Source organism: Dermacentor silvarum, chromosome 5, assembly GCF_013339745.2.
Source record: "Dermacentor silvarum isolate Dsil-2018 chromosome 5, BIME_Dsil_1.4, whole genome shotgun sequence".
In the NCBI taxonomy this organism is placed as follows: Eukaryota; Metazoa; Arthropoda; class Arachnida; order Ixodida; family Ixodidae; genus Dermacentor; species Dermacentor silvarum.
In genome coordinates this window covers 39,214,289-39,231,052 of record NC_051158.1, presented here as the reverse complement: position 1 = coordinate 39,231,052, position 16,764 = coordinate 39,214,289, and the positions used below count along the sequence as shown (strand labels likewise).

Sequence of the window (16,764 nt, the reverse complement as noted above, 5' to 3'; positions counted from 1 at the left end):
TGATGACCACGCTCAAATTATTTCGTTCAATCGAGAAGTTTGTAGAATCAAGAACATTTTTTTGGCCCTTCGAAATCTAAAATTGTAACGTAGCGACTCCCAAAAGATACCACGGCATTGTATGTGCCGCTAACCAACGTCGCTAACCCACCATCGAGGTTGAGCACTGTCCTTTTCTTCTTGGGAGGCTCCACGTCCGGGCGATGCAGGCCAGTGTAGACGGTCACGTGAAGCTATCACAGGCTGCCGATATGCCACGGTCTGCACCGGCGACCTCGCTTTCAAGACCATGTGAGTACAAGCAACAATGTAATTGAAGTGCTCTTCACATTACTTCAGCACTTTGATTACTTCGTTGCTCGGGTAATGAAGTTGTTGCATTCAATTGTATTCTTTCAGGGTGGATAATAGGTAGGCGTGTACTTGCCCCCAGAAGTGTAGCTCTGCATGGCACACACTGATTTATCCTTTTGGGGATTCCTTTTAGAAGGAAGCCACCAATGTGGGACAACACGCCACATTTAGCTGCTGGTAATTCCTAAATAAAACAAATAAATGGTCGCGGGTTAAGAGCGCGTGCTCTGCCGTGCTTTATTTGTAGCGATAAGCACTCATGCATGGAAACTAACGAGCTCTACAGTGTGATACCGGTGTCACTCGTACACTTCTGATCGCGATCGGGGCCGATCCGAATCGGATTTATTGATCGCGATCAACAATGGTCGCTGCCTACACGGTCCAACGATCCGGATCGAGTTATTATCGTCAGCTGATCGTCGGCAACTCTCAGAACTGCGTAGTACCTTGGCTGCAAATTCAGATTTCCAAAATATATGGTTAAACTTGGACAATATTTGAATTTTACAGCTTACTATAGCGGATAAAAAAGGTTTTTAAACGTTTTTTCATTCAGCTGCCTTCACGTTTTGTTTTTAGCGTTTTCAGAATGCTGCGCTAGAGGGCGCAGACGTCAGCCTGCGATCAAGAGGCCTGATCGCGATTCACGGATCGCGGTTGTCCGGATCGGTATCCCGCAAGATAGCGATCGCAAATGACCGTGTAGCAACACTCGATCCGGATCAAGCTCAATCCGGATCGGCCCCGATTGCCATCAGAAGTGCACGTGTGACAACCGGTATAAGACTGGTTGTGGCTGCTGCGCAGTTTGCCAATAATTTCCTTTTCATTTCAGATTTCACACCGAACTTGTTATTGAGACTAAATAAGCGATCCAACTAGTAAGCTGACACGCGCAATAGTAAACGAAGGACGCGTAAATACGAAAGCGTGCGCAGAGATGAATAAGCCCAAACCCGACCCTATATGAAGAACCAAATTTCTCAGCGAGCTGGGAATCGTAGGCAATCTGGGAGCGATGATATGGGGGCAATTTAAGATACGAGTGTAGGGTGAATTGCCTGTGTTGTCAAAGACTGCGTCAGTTTCTGTAAGTGCAAACTTGCTCGGACCAATTTCGGGGCTTCATAGAACCGTCGCGAGAGAACAACTAGGTTTGTAAGATCGAAAGCTCCCACGAATAGAGGCGCATATCTTCGATAATGTGCTGACGAAATTAGGATTCTGTAGGGCAAGTTAAGAATCCACAAAATATCAATATTTTACTACAAACATTTGAAGGACACTTTGTAAATTCCATTCGACTGACTATGCCATTTCTTTTGTGTGATTGCTGAGAGAGTGTGAGGGGGAGAGGCCACAGCTGGCACCGTTCCAGGGCACGGACGGACGCTTGGACGCCACCGCTGTGCCATCACGTGATTGCTGAGAGAGTGTAAGGGGGAGAGGCCATATCTGGCACCGTTCCAGGGCATGGACGGACGGACGGTCGGACGCCGCGAGTATGAGCCATTAAGGCTTTCGCCTTAAAACACTTGACGCGTAAAGGAACTAAAGACTGTATTGGTATGAGAATTTTGGTGGAAATAAAATGTATTTGGAAATGAAAAGTGGTTTGCAAATGTATCCCCGCGCCAGCAGCATCGCTAAACCTTGGATTTGATTCCGCAAGGCTCGCAAGTCTGACGATTTTTCACAATGTCACACTGTCAACACACGCTCTAACACAATCTAAACTTTACTGTACATACACTGTTCTCCTGAATTTTAGTTCGTGATTACAAGCCACTTAAAGAAAGAAAGCAGAACATGCTGTACTCACACTGCACACACACGAGGCGTTCGTTGTTGCCTGCCACTTGTCCCGTTTAATCTTCACCGTCCATAGAAGCCTTCTTTTGGCGATCTCTCGTAAAGGCAAACAATCGTTTAACCATTTCTCGAAATTATTAGAGCGCTGCGGGACGTAGCACACAGTCATTTTGCAATGTCAACGATGGAATCACAAAGAAGTAATGATATCGATGGAAGGACAAATACGTATATGAGAACGAATGCACGACGACGACTGTAGGACGAGGGCCCAATGACGACGACGGCGTGAAGACAATTAGATGACGTCACTGAAGTGATGCCACAATGATAAAAGGACAGCACGACGATGCCTAGTGGCCCAAGCAGATAGACATCTAGGGTCACTGGGTTGGCGTAAGAGGCTAGATAGATAGATAGATAGATAGATAGATAGATACATACATACATACATACATACATACATACATACATACATACATACATACATACATACATACATACATACATACATACATACATACATACATACATACATACATACATACATAGACGGATAGATAGGTAGATAGATAGATAGGCTGAAAACGGATGAAGTAGGCAAAGGATGCTACTCGCATTAAAATGCGAGATTGAAGCATCAGGTTACAAACGCACATAAAAGACACGCTAATGTCACTAGCAACAGCCTTGAACGGCGCCGGTTTAATGTCGTCTTTGGCAGCTGCTGATCTGCTTTTCAAGGAGCAAATAATAGGTTTAACCTCGTCTTCAGATGCAGCATATAATAATAAAGACTCGCTGATGTCATATCTTATCTTCCGCACTCGTTCGGACAGTATAGAATAGACTTAGTTATGGCTGCACCAGCACTAATGAAATTATTAATAAACATGTGAGCCAGTGGAACTCCTGAATAGTACGCATTATGTAAAACAAGCTCAGAAGGCACTCCAGTCATATTACTCTTTGTCAGTTCGCGAAACGTTTTCCAGAGGTCACTGGTGTTTGTGTAAAGAAGCTTCAAATTTGCGCACAAGAAAGTCACTCGTGGCTGTTCTTAAGTCGAAGTTCAGTCAATTTCTTGCAATTCTAAATTCTTTTAACGCTGCAACATCCCGATCGTTCAAGAATAATTAGTACAATCAATATTTTTTATTGCGTTTGTATAGCTTAGTTGTTACCAAAGGCTTCCTTGTTTCTTGTGTGTCACTGTAGGCGCACGCGGAAAAGCACTGTCATAGCTGCCTTTAATTCGTTTGTTATAAAAGCTTCTTAAGCGCTAGGATGGGATTCTGAGTAAACATCCTGTCCAATCGATTTGCAAAACCATAGAGCGAAATGTAGTTGTGTCCCATACAATGAAAACCCGCGTTCTAATATTCTTATGTTCAGTGCGTGGGTGGACAGGGAAAACAATCACTAATGGATGATGACTACTGATACCTACATGTACCAATGCGCCTCTGAGCAGGTATCGGCATTTGCTAAATTAAACCAAAGGTCAATCAATGTTTCGGTGAGCAAGGTAACCCTAGGTGGCTGGTCAATTAAATTTTTTGCATGGATTCCAAAAGCTGATAGATTCATCGATGCGCTGATAGTAAGTCGACGTCAATGTCGCCGGTAAGAAATTTAGAAAAAAAAAGGAGTTACATCTGAGTTACAGAAAACCAAATTTCAGAAAAGGTTAACAAAAAACGAATATTTAAAGAGGCAGATATCCTTCAACTTCAGCATGCTTACTTTTCAAACTTATTGGACTCATCGAACAGCCAAAGGCCGAAAGCAACAGTCGGCCTGAGCTAAATCTCTGAAAGAAGTGGTTGTATGATAATCCATAGCGAAGAAGAGCAGCAGGGAAAATTCCTGCGAGGCTGTGCTACGCAATCTAACTGATATCTTCCGTGCTAATCCTTACAGCGCGTGCGCCGGGTTACTTGCATGCAAAGATTGTTCCCTCAGGTGTCCAGACAAATTTATAATTTTCTGTAATCGTCTTCGTTCTGGCCAACCGCATAAGTTACTGTTATAATAAGGCTGTCGAAAAAAAAAAATGGTTAACCGGGAATTTCGGTGTCACTTTTTTGTCATTTTTTTTTTGTCTTTCCAAATTATTGCGTTCTCAAAGTATGGGAGCAACCAGTTGATACAGTGACGGGTGTCTTGCCTTCCTTATGAGGGAGGCGGTGAGCGCTTCAATGCTGTCCCTCAGTATAGCTTTGGAAGATGATTTCCGAGCAACCTTACCAACTTCATTCAGCAGATTCTCCCTTTCCCTGGGTGGACGACCATGAATATCAATATTGAGATGATGATACTGCTCAATCTCGTTCATTATCTTGCTTTAGTTGTGAAATTGTTTATCTGTGGAGGAAGGAGGAGATTTCAATGAAGGGAAGGGAGGAGAGCTATTTATTTGTGGATTTTTCAACCAACTCGACCAGGCGCTGCGGACCACTCAAATCGTTATCCTGTTTTTGTAATCTAATGTTAATTTGGTCGTTTCTGAAAGGCACTGGACGCTCTTGTCGAAACTGAATGCCGTTTCCTGCGGATTGATTATCATGTATAGTTTCACCTGCCGCACTGGCATTAATGATTACCTCAATCAATCAATAAAATCAATAAATCAATTACACTTCCAGCGCACAAAATATTCAGTTCCTGTTTGCTGAATAGCAGCGCCTGCCATACCGACCTTCGAAATATGTTCATCTGCAATGAACGCCAAAAACCATAAAGGAACAAAACAATACCACATCATAACAGTACCGTCGTTGCGGCCCTTAGGGACGCACTGACACCTGGCGACGGAAACAAACACCCATCGCCTGCAAAGGAATCAAGCGTGGTCGTGGCTTTTCTTGTGCTTCCTCGCGTGGTTCGTGGTTCGCGTGCTTCGGCTTCATCAAAAGTCGGCTGCGTCGTCTGCAATGCACGCATGCTGCACATATAATGAGAGTAATGGTGTCGCCTCGATCGCCTTTTGCACGGGCTTCGAGATCGATACGGGCGTTCCTCTCCCAACGCGTGCAGTATATAGTTGCGCCCTTCGCGTGGCGATATGCTCGGCGGTACTGGGCCGAGTGAAAAACGACGGCGAGAAGCTTCCCAGCAAGCAGCAACGCGCCTTTTGGCTTAATTTTATTGTAAAACCAGGGTGTGGCGCTAGTAAACATACAAATTTACTGTCTGCGCATGGCTGCTGTTTTAATGCTTTCCTGATGGATGGCCGCGTATACCAGTGTAGGGCGTTTCCGTCTGTTTTGAGACATTTTTTTCGGCAGTACGTAAAAGGTTATAACGTCACGCCTGTGCTTCGGGGCACACCTATACACACTCAAAAATTAAGATGCATTTTCTTCCCTTCGTTTTTTTTAAGAAACGCGCGCACAGCCGCCGAGCGTTATAATCTTACAATGCCTGCGGATGTTCTCGTTCGACAAATCAAGCAAATAAAGCTCCCTGAGGCTCGAAAGCTCTCAAAGCGTCTGACTCGAACTTCAAAATTGGCGCCTTTTCACTTTCCGCCTAAGATAACAAGATAGCACGTCGCTGGCGCCATCTGTTGTTGGCGCATACACGCGAGCGGAAGCCGGGCCTGATTCACTCGGTAGGCGAATATGGCGGCGCCCACTGAATGTTGTCTGCCTCCTGTAGATCGGACGCTAGCGATCGCTGGTCCGTACAAAACGCGGCTGACTCAGCGGATCTGTGGCAACGAGAGTGGAACGGCCCGCCATCGTGTCAAGCCAGCCATGAAGAAGCGAAGCTCGAAACTGAAGACGAAGGATGCATTGAGTCGCGTCGACAAGGTAACTAACTGGCAGCGCAGGCCTTCATTTGCGACTGACGCTGTCGTACGCGACCTGCGCGCTTGGATTCCGTCATGATGATGGGATATGGCGATCACCAGGTAACGCCGGTTGTCCTTTTCGGTGATTCGTGATGCGAGTCGGAGAATGTCACACTACTGTCGATCGCTTAGATCCAGCCTAGCCTTAGGCGTTGCGGAGGTTGCCAGTTGTCATTGACCTCCGTTCAGAGGTTGTTCGTCCGGCATGCCCGCAGGCTTCGTCCTTTTCTGGATGTCACAGTTGAAGTTGTCGCGTTCACTGTTTTGTTCGAAGACGTTATTTACGCACCTATGAAACGTGCATGTTCACAGTGGATTAAAAGTACGCCAAGCGATGTTACCTTCAGTAAACACTGTCGCTTCCCTTGAAACCGGCGACCTGTCTCCAGCTAACGGCTGCGCGAAAATTTAAGAGCGCTAGCTACATGTGCAACCTAACGTTGTACTGAGATTGCTAATTGATTGCACATTTCGGCCGGATATGTAGACGTGTTGAGTCGAGCGTTCCCGGCCGAGGTCGCGGTCTACAGTGTAAAAAAGTGGTTGCGCATTCCGAAAGTGCGCATTTAGCGTGTTGTTTATAATAATTCCGTGTTCGTACGGCTATTAACGCGCGCGTGCCTCCTGTAGTTACGGTTGGTTAACGTTGTTATGCTTCTTTAAAGTGAGACGTCGAGCATCATATTTCTAGTTCAGCTTAATTTTGCTTGCGACAGAGAAGAACTTCAACTCTGTTTATGAAGATCTACGAAGATGTATATTGTAGTACCGCATGTTGAGTTACTTGTGAGCCTGTTGAAATTTATTATCTCGCAGCTTTATTGCAAGTGTCTTATTGCTGGCCTTAGCTTGATTTGTATCGGATACTTTGGGTGGTCACGCAGCAGATGTGGGTTTGGCTTGTGGTTAAGGCTGCCTTGAGGTGCCGTTATGCAAAATTACTGAGAAAAGCAAATACATTTATTTGCTAGAGTTGCCCTCAGCACAGACATCAAATTTAGAACAAGAAACTGTCACTTCACCAATTTGTCTTTCATTGTTGCAACTGATGCGGAGCATACAAGTTTCATTCGAGTGAAATGTTAGTATTAAAAACCTGTTGGAACTCTGCCTGCAATTTATAGCACGATGATGGCCGAACCATTGTGTATAGAAATTTTGAAATAGTGCTCGTAGGCATTATTGCATTATGTGCACCATCACCTATGAAATTAATATTAATAATATTAATGTGCAGTTGTACCTTTATCACAATGAATGTGTGACTCAGTGGCTATATACCTTCCTGCTGCTGAACACAAGGTCGCAGTTTCGATTCCTGGCACCATTCTGAGGGTGCTGAATGCAAAAATGCTCGTGGTGCTTATATTTAGGTGTGCATCAAAGAAATACAGATGGTACGAATTAATCCCGAGCACTTTACTGTGGCTTGCCTCATAGCCTGTTTGTTGCTTTATGTTGAACCCCATTATTCTGTTTGATTCGACGAAATGGCAGTAGATGCTTGTTGGCATGAAGAATGGACGTCCTTACGTGTTACTTAGGCTCATCAGTGTGTTCTTCAGAATAGCTTTTTGAATGATGGCCACACAAAAAATGATGCTGCGACCATTTTTTCTTTGTAACAGTATGTTGGAAAATTAGACACAACACATTTGTTAAAGAAATTACATCTCACTATGTTTTGTTTACATATTTATACAAGCACAAACCTTGGCATTTGCTACTTGAAGCACTTTGTATTGGAAGAAAGAAAACAGTTCTGTTACACTCAACTAAGAGAACTTGTGAAACACATGCAGAATGTAGCAAGTAAACATACGCATTTGTTAGATCATTCTGTTATGTGTACCTGAGCCTAATATTAGGTCTGTGTGTGCAGAAAAGAGCATATGCATAATATAACATAAAAGCTTGCCTTAATTTTGTTGCACATGCTTGAAATTCCTGTTTTCCATTATGTTTTAATGCATGTAATCTTGGTTAGGCATGCACCATTCTGTGGGATTTTCGCTATAAGTAGTGGATTGACCTGCCATTTGTAAATATGTTCCATGGCATGCTTTCAAATAACTATTGTTTAGTAATGCTGTAGGAGATATAATCAGGTCTTGTTGGAGCAGGGCATGCCCAGAACTAAGTTAACCACAGTGTAGGGATTATTATTGACATAACTCTTGCCTAAGTGATTCTCACTTCTATTTGTATGTTGGCACTAATAGCTGCCAGAACACTTACCTTTTGAGCAACTTGGCCGAGTGGAATAAAGTAAAAGTGATTGTTTCCTTTCTTCAAGATGCACTTGGCACAGTCAGAGGTGCTGGAGGACCTACCATTGGCGATCAGCAGCAAGATCACCATGTCCGATGAAGAGCTGGTGCACCTCTCAGTGCGTGACCTCAATCGCCAGTTGAAAGCATCCGGCCTGACCCGGTCCGAAATTGTCAAGATGAAGCAGCGGCGGAGGACACTCAAGAACCGAGGCTATGCAGCGAGGTATGCTGGCTTGCAAAACCTGCACAACTCTTCTTGCTTCGTGGTGCAGAAAATTTATACTGGAGAGCTGAAACTAAAACTGGTGTTCATGTTCAATAGATGTATTGAGCTACCGCAGTGTACACAGTACTCTCAGGCATTGTAGACATGGAGCAGACATGGATTCTATTGTACATAGGGAAGGAACAAAACGGCACAGTAACTGGGATACAGGGAAAGTGTCATTGAGCCGGTATTTTCTCGTGCTTTTTATGTTTGTTCAGAACGAAATCTCTATAAATGGAATAATTCGGCAGCAAAGTACAATTGTGTGTTGGTTGGTACAGCTTGGTGATTCAGATTTTAAAATATAGGCTTCACTGTTGCTTCTCTTCAGTCGCGCCTAGCTGAAAACGTTATGCGTGAAAGCTTAAATGATGTAAAGAGAGAAAATATGAAAATGCCTGCTGAGTTTTAGTTTTCTACACACTCGAAAATAGCAAATTATAATATGCCAGTGCTTCCTATACAGAACAATGGTCCTCACAAATGGATTTATTGAGCTAGACACTTCGGCAAGTATAATAGAAGGATTAAAGGTGACTGAAAGAAAGAATGGGTGGGTGGGGGGCCAAGGGAAGGTGAAGTGCAGTCGAGAACGGCAGTGAATGAGGCGGTGTGAAGTAGTTAGGAAATTTGCAGGCACAACTTGGAATCTACTCTTGCACAAGACAAGGGTAATTGGAGATAGTTGGGAGAGGCCTTTGTTCTGCAGTGGACATAAACATAGGCTGATGATGATCCCAAAAGCAGTTTCTATTGTACTTTTGTGTTCATTAAGTTCAGTTGTAATATGTGAAGCTTGATTTACTTGTCATGACTACACTTAAGCATAGATTAAGTAAGCTGAGTGACTGCACTAAGCAACACTGCTGAAACATATCCGTTCATATGGTCTGGCAACCCCAGTCATACAACCAAATGAATGTTTACATATCTTGAAGCGCGTGCGCGCACGCTTCAAGTGCACAGGATCTCAAAGGCAAGCATCGATCCTACCTACATTGCGATGATGTTAATCTCTGAAGCCATGGAGTTGGCTGACACTCTTTACTCTCTGCTTGATGGCGTAGCTCAATGATGACACATTTGCTCAATTCACACTACTTTTCTCGTTCATTTTCAGTCACAAAAGCTATTTCATACTTTCTGGGGCTACTTTAAGCTTGACCTGTTGAAGCATATTGTCATCTGAGAAAGTAAATCTACAATGCAACTGTTTTTTTCCTTTGTTGCTTTTTTTTTTTACAGGCAATATGATCGAATGGTTGAATATCACAGCTGTGCATTTCTTTGCTGAAACCCAACTAATGTGTAGTGATAAGCAATGAACAAACTCGAGTATATTGTTCAGGTAAACATTCGTTTTTTTTTTTGTATGACTGGGTTGGAAAGATTGTACATATAGGGTGTTATTTTTTTTAGCTGCACCAAAATTTTAAGAATTGCCTGTGTGAGATAGCACAATTCTAACCCTTGATCTAAATTACTCGATGAGGCGGCCATTACTTCCATGAGAAATCAAAATGCTTAATTCAATAATTACCATAATTAGGCAAATTCACTTTTTAATTAATTACCTTACGGCACATATTTCAATATACGAATTGTAGCTACTGAGTATCCAAGGCATATTGACTTAGAATGGGGGGGGGGGGGATTCTGAGTATGGCACTAGTTTCGAGACATGCGCCGTCAAACTTGCGATAAAAATGCACTGTTGTTCCACTTATTTTTTTTTAAATAACACTGTCATGCACTGAAGTACAAAAATAACTGGGCCAATGCATTTCATCAGACACTTTGAAAATGAATATCTCGAAACTGGTGTACCCCTGACATTTCGTTCCAAGCCGATATACCTCGCATACTCATTAGCTACAATTTGTATAATGTGAGTATAAGCCGTAAAGGAACTAAATAAAAAGATAGTTAGCGTAATTGTGCTAATTATTCAATTAAGCATTTTGCTTTCTAGTGGACGTAATGGCCGCCTCATCGAGCAATTTAGACCAAGGGTTACAATTGTGCTATCTGCCACAGGCAATTTTTAAAGATGTGGTGCAGCTGAAAAAGAAAAACAACTGTATAATATAAAAAACAGACTAATTGTGAAGATAGTAATACCGCATGTTGTTGTGCAAGTGCCACACTCCTGAGTTCGAGACAAATATTTATTCTAAAAAGTTCTTCGTGTATGGGGCAGCACCGCCTTTTCGCCGGCCGCGCAGCGTTATCTTTGCGCAGTATCGACACGGTACGCAGATGCGTATCGGTAGCCTCATCGGTTTTCATCGCAGTTGATACTCAACGAAATTCTCTTCCCGGTGCCCCCGGCGGTTAGCGCTGTCACTAGGGGTGTGTGAATGTTCGAAACTTTCGAATAGCGAATCGAATAGACACTATTCGTAAATGCGAATATTTTTCGAGTACTTTTAGAATATTTCGAAACGTCAACTGCGCCCAACTAAATATGAAATTGGAGCAGAAGTACGCTAAATTTTCACCCCCGTGGGCGTAGTATAGACAAAAGCATGAGAACTTGCGTAGTGTAGCACGATACATCGCTTAGGCAGCCATACTTTGCAGGCTGTACTGCGATCGCTCGCACTAACCGGAGAGTCCTGTGCATTCGAAGAAACTATTTGTTTGTAATGCTCCATTTGTGCTTTTAATAAATAACGCTTCATAACGTGCTATGTAATGACAGAAACGTGCTTGTTAAGAATGCTAGGATGTGAACATAGTTAATGTGACGACTGTTAATTATTCGAAAACTATTCGATATTCGATTCCATTAGCTTTTGGCAATTTTCGATTCGTATTCGATTCGGTCTCAAAAATCACTATTCGCACCTCCCTAGCCGACGCACTTTCCGGCCGAGCGGAGGTGTGCGCACCATGCACGCGAAACTTTTCCCGATTCGTGCCCACTCCCGGGGCTGCCGGAAAATGACGCAGATGTTCGACTGCAACATTCCGTTCACGTTTCGCGTAAAAAGAAGTTAAGGAGTTTTATGCGCCGCATTAAGCACATATCACGTGGAGCGATTTTGCTCGCAATTCCACACTTGCACATAAGCAGGTGCGGCAAATCAGCTGTCGGCCCGCGCAATTTTTCGATGTTCGGAGCGCTGAAGTTTGCGAAATCGTACATGCGGTGTGGACGAAAACCAATATATCAACGCGGATCGTTGTAAGCACGTCACGGTGGCCCGCCTGGTTATGTTTTGTTTCGGTAGGATAAAGGAGTTCGAAAGCCAAAAAAAGAAAGAAAGAACATCGCAATTGCACGTGCGGAAATCGCAGCTGCGAAAAAACGCAGTGTGAAAAACAGGCTTAATGCGCACGCAGTGGCGTAGCCGAGGGGGCACGTTCCCCTCCTCTCCTTTTCGAAAAAGAAAAGAAAAAAATTTTGAAGGGCTTAATATGCCCTGCCAGGCTCCCCTCTCAGCCCTCCCCGTCCCGGGCCAAAGGGGAGTGCCTGTCTCCCGAAAGTTTATGGCTACGCTACTGTACGCGCTGCGCGACGTCCGAGTTCGCGTCCGAGGCAGACTTCACCTGTCAGCGGCGTGATATCTGTGCGGTGCATCGACACTTGTCGCGCTGCCTCCTCTTCAGTTGTTTGTGCAGTCGTCGAATAAGCACCGGCAAAAATTCCTATAGCGGCGCCCCACGGCAATTGTCCTGTAGCACTATGCATACACGTTCATGCAACGTATGTACGTACAGCTGCAGTGGAAAAAAGATTAGCAGAAGTGACCGATCACTCGATCAGATAAATTGCGGCACGCGACGCTATTGCTCCCCAGTATGCTGAAAACGAGTGTGTTCCAGGCACCCCCTCTTTGAAAACTGAATCATGTGACACTTTAGATACCAGTGTATGCAGGAACAAGAGCGCCATGTACTGCAATTTTCGTGCTCAAGTCATCGGCCACTTGTGCTAAACTTCTTCCGCTACAGCACTATGTCATCATCATCATCATCAGTCGATATTTATTTATTTATTATAAATACTTTCAAGGCCCGAAGGCACTACAGAAAGGAGTGGTATGATTACAAACGTATGCAGTGAAATAACAGATAATGAGTTACAAGGCATTTTCCAAGGCGATCTTGAATTGTTCTGCATCTGCAATGGCCGCAATGGAGGAGAGAAGGTGGTTCCATTCAGTGCTTGTTCTTGGGACGAAAGAATCATGATATAAGTTAGTGCGACACAATGGCAAGCTTACTTTGAAAAGGTGATCGGTTCTAGCTGAAACGTAGCAAGGTGGTGAAAATAAAGCGAGTTTCAACACTTGATTGTAATGGTATATTTTAAGAAAAAGATTTAGGTGGGAGCATTTGCGACGGAGGGAAAGGTCCTGTAAATTTAATGTTCTTTTCATGGACAAGACTCTAGAATGACGGGAGTAGTTTGACAGGATGAAACACGGATGAATTTATGTCCACTGCAGGACGAAGGCCTCTCCCTGCGATCTCCAATTAGCCCTGTCTCACTAGCTGATTCCAATTTCCACCTGCAAATTTCCTAATTTCATCTACTCCACCTATTTTTCTGCCGTCCTCGACTATGCTTCCCTTCTCTTGGTACCCATTCTGTAACTCTAATTGTCCACTGGTTATCCATCCTACACATTATATGGCCTGCCCAGCTGCATTTTTTTTCTCTTAATGTGAATTAAAATATCAGCTAAGCTCATTTGCTCTCTGATCCACACCACTGTCTTCTTATCGCTTAAAGTTAGGCCTAACATTTTTCATTCCATCAAACGTTGTGCAGTCCTTGACTTGTTCTCGAGCTTCTTTGTTAACCTGACCCGCCGTGGTTGCTCAGTGGCTATGGTGTTGGGCTGCTGAGCACGAGGTCGCGGGATCGAATCCCGGCCACGGCGGCCGCATTTCGATGGGGGCGAAATGCGAAAGCACCCGTGTACTTAGATTTAGGTGCACGTTAAAGAACCCCAGGTGGTCCAAATTTCCGGAGTCCCCCACTACGGCGTGCCTCATAATCAGAACTGGTTTTGGCACGTAAAACCCCATAATTTAATTTTTTTTTCTTTGTTAACCTCCAAGTTTCTGTCCCGTATGTTAGCACCCCATATGTTAGCAGCTGTACGTAGTGTGCTGCTTTAAGGTGTCGCCCACGAGTTCTGCGCTTCGTACGCACTGTAATGTTTGTGTAGCGACGTTCACGCTTTGTGTGAAAACTCCAGTAGTCTTTGTTGTTTTGTTGTTTTATTGCGTAACCTCACGTACGTCTCGGCGTCCAAGCCAGCGTCCATGGTAGGCTTCATGTAGCCACGCAGTTGTGGTGAAGCAGCTCCCAATTCCGCGAGTTCAATGAATAGCATAGCAAGCGAAGCTAAAATATCGGTTTCCCAAGCTCATCACCTGCAGCAGCAAACATGTCAGTTTTTCAAAGCAGATACAAATCCATTTCAAAAAACAACAGACGCCAACCATAGGGAAAGAAATATTATTTAGAAAAGCCTTGACATTACGGCCACCTGAAAAAAATATTTTTATCACACTGAGGGGTCGGGGTCTGTTCTTATTTATCACCAGGATTCTTCTTGGCCGTACAAGTTTTTGTCAGACTGTTCTCGTCTCAAGTTCATTTCCCTTTTTCTCAATATGGTGTCCGTCTACAGGAAATCCAGGCCCAATTTCATTAAAAAAGTGTGACCCTTACATGAGAATATACTATTTGTGGTGAAGACGTATGGTTTGCAAAACGAAAGCATTCTTGAAAAGGATCCAAGTTTATGTGTGGTGCTCCTTTCTTAATCTCCCTCACTGACCTGGCAGTCACCCAATCTTGGGCCAAGGATTAACTGGACGGGAGAAGGCGGCAAGGCACCCTGTTCATACTTTATTCTACTATTGTGTACTGTTAAGGTATAATGTAAATAAAAAGTCATTTCTTATTTTTATACTACCTTTAATGTGACTCTATTAAAAGCAAATTTGTTGAGTGCAGTAAGGTTACAAATAATTTTTTTCTTATCAAGATGGAGGAGGTGACATGGAGGAGTGTTGCTTGCTCTATTGGCAGTTGGGTGCATTTAAGGCTTAATTTCAAGTACAAAAGAAGACAGTTTATGTTTTTCGATGTCATCTTTTAAGGTAACCCATTAAAACCATAATGTTAGCTCAAAGAGTAAGCCTATAATGTAACTTTTTTTTTTCACTGCAAAGGTAGTGGAGTAGCTTCAGAGCTGGGGGGCGGTTCTTGGTTCGGACAGAAATTTGTAAACATTTGCCTTTCTTTATTTTCATTTCCGAGGCTTCAAGCGCTTCGTTTAAAAAAGCCGTGATGTCGCAAGGATATCCCAATACCTATTACATAAGTGCTTAGGGCAGCAGTAACTGCCATTACAAGACTAAATACAAACTGTATAATGTGCTTATCCTTGTTGTGTATATGTGGCTTTTCTCTGTTTCTGTTTTCATGAGGTTTGTGTTTAATCTTTTAATTAACCAACTAGCTCGATGAAAAGTTCGATTCAGCTTCTAGCAATTCAAAGTGCTTAACAAAGCTAAAATTTAATTTTTTTCTTAGTAATAATACTGGAAGGACAGTGACCACGTAGAATTCAAATAGCTCATAGACGTAATTATGTTTAATTTTCGTTGCTGCTCCTTTGGGTTCACACATCAATGTTTTTGATGCTTTTCCAGCTGTCGCAACAAACGGCTAGAGCAAAAGGATGACTTGGAAGGTGAACGGGCAGTGGTGATCCAAGAGATCACAAGACTTCAGGAGGAGAACAAGACATTGGAGGGTGAAGTGGACAACTTGCGCTCAAAGTACTCAACCCTGCTGGACTATGCCCGCAAGCAGGGCATCCCTTTACCAGATGACCTGAACGCCAACTTCTAGCTGATGCTACTCATCTATCATCTTCCCTCACGCAGCATGCTCATTTATTTGACTTTTTCACGCATACCCGAACATGAAATATTCATGTGCTGTGGTATGAGAGTCACTATGGTATCGTCCTAACACGAGGATGGTGTTATCATGTCAGAAAAATGGTACAGAGGCCTCTGTTGTAACTTTATCTAATAGGTGGCCGTGCACAAGCTTGTAAAGCTGACCTTCCATTTTGACGTGGTTAGATGATCAAAAAAATGTATTGCTGTGTATTTCAGTTCAGTCATGTCTTGTGTAGCATGTTCTGCAGTCAGTGAAACATTGGGTCTGCTGCATGTTTTCTTCTTTATGGTTATTATTTGACTATTAGGATATTGTCTTATATATGATGTATCTGTGCTAGCCACCATTGTCAATGAGAACGAGGATTATTGCATGTTTTTTTGTTGCATGTGTAAAACTTCATGACTGCTTTGAACACGGTCATACCTTTACAGTTTTACAGCAGTTCTGCTTTAATCTGCGTATTTAATGCAGTCTAATGCTTCGTGAGCTATTGCCCAGTTGAGTATGACTGTCACGCTGTTCGAGAACATGATTTGCCTGTTGTTTACAGTTAGTTGCCTGCTATAAAGCATGCAGTTGTATTAGTGCATGCTTCATTGTTATTACACTGCATACATTGTTATTGCTGTACATATACTTTATTTTAGTACGGTCTTGGGGAGGCATTGCGTGTTGTTGCTTATTTATCTATCCCAATAAAAGCTCTTATACACAAGTATTGTTAGCTGTGTTTTATGAATCATGCACTTAGTAGATTGTGTTCTTTAGCATTGAAATCTTATCATCTGATCTTAGTCTGTGACACATATACTGCTACACAGTGATTAACACACAGCACCATCCTTTGATTAGTTATCTCTCCAGAAGTGTCAAATAATGCACCCTGGAATTCGGTACTTGAAAAGCCATCACTGCATTCCATAAATAGAAGTGACTCATGCCATTACTGAATCTCCATAAACCGAAATGTACTGTCCGTAAAAATTACAATGTGAGCAAATTGGAAACAACTCTAACGGGTGGTACCGTTTCCAGGTTCGCCTGCATTTCTCACAGTGGCTGAGCTCGTATTACAAAATGTGCATTTGGGACTGCTTCATGCATTTCGATGGGGGCGAAATGCGAAAACACCCATGTACTTAGATTTAGGTGCACGTTAAAGAACCCGAGGTGGTCCAAATTTCCGGAGTCCTCCACTACGGCCTGCCTCATAATCAGATCGTGGTTTTGGCACGTAAAACCCCGTAAT

At 43.3% G+C, this 16,764-nt stretch overlaps 1 protein-coding gene across 1 annotated transcript; it reads left to right on the top strand.

The window, feature by feature from the left end:
• The first annotated feature begins 5,790 nt into the window (after positions 1 to 5,790).
• LOC119453318 (transcription factor MafA) lies at positions 5,791 to 16,233 on the top strand. Its single transcript, XM_037715357.2, has 3 exons — positions 5,791 to 5,987; positions 8,325 to 8,524; positions 15,254 to 16,233. The coding sequence occupies exons 1-3, from the start codon at positions 5,796 to 5,798 to the stop codon at positions 15,453 to 15,455; spliced, it is 594 nt and encodes a 197-aa protein (XP_037571285.1). The 5' UTR covers positions 5,791 to 5,795; the 3' UTR covers positions 15,456 to 16,233.
• Positions 16,234 to 16,764: the final 531 nt, after the last annotated feature.

Bases quoted from the DNA above. Each gene is read 5' to 3' on its own strand.
- LOC119453318 (XM_037715357.2), top strand. From the start codon at position 5,796: ATGGCGGCGCCCACTGAATGTTGTCTGCCTCCTGTAGATCGGACGCTA. The intron at 5,988-8,324 runs GTAACTAACTGG...CCTTTCTTCAAG, and splicing joins CATTGAGTCGCGTCGACAAG to ATGCACTTGGCACAGTCAGA. The intron at 8,525-15,253 runs GTATGCTGGCTT...ATGCTTTTCCAG, and splicing joins AACCGAGGCTATGCAGCGAG to CTGTCGCAACAAACGGCTAG.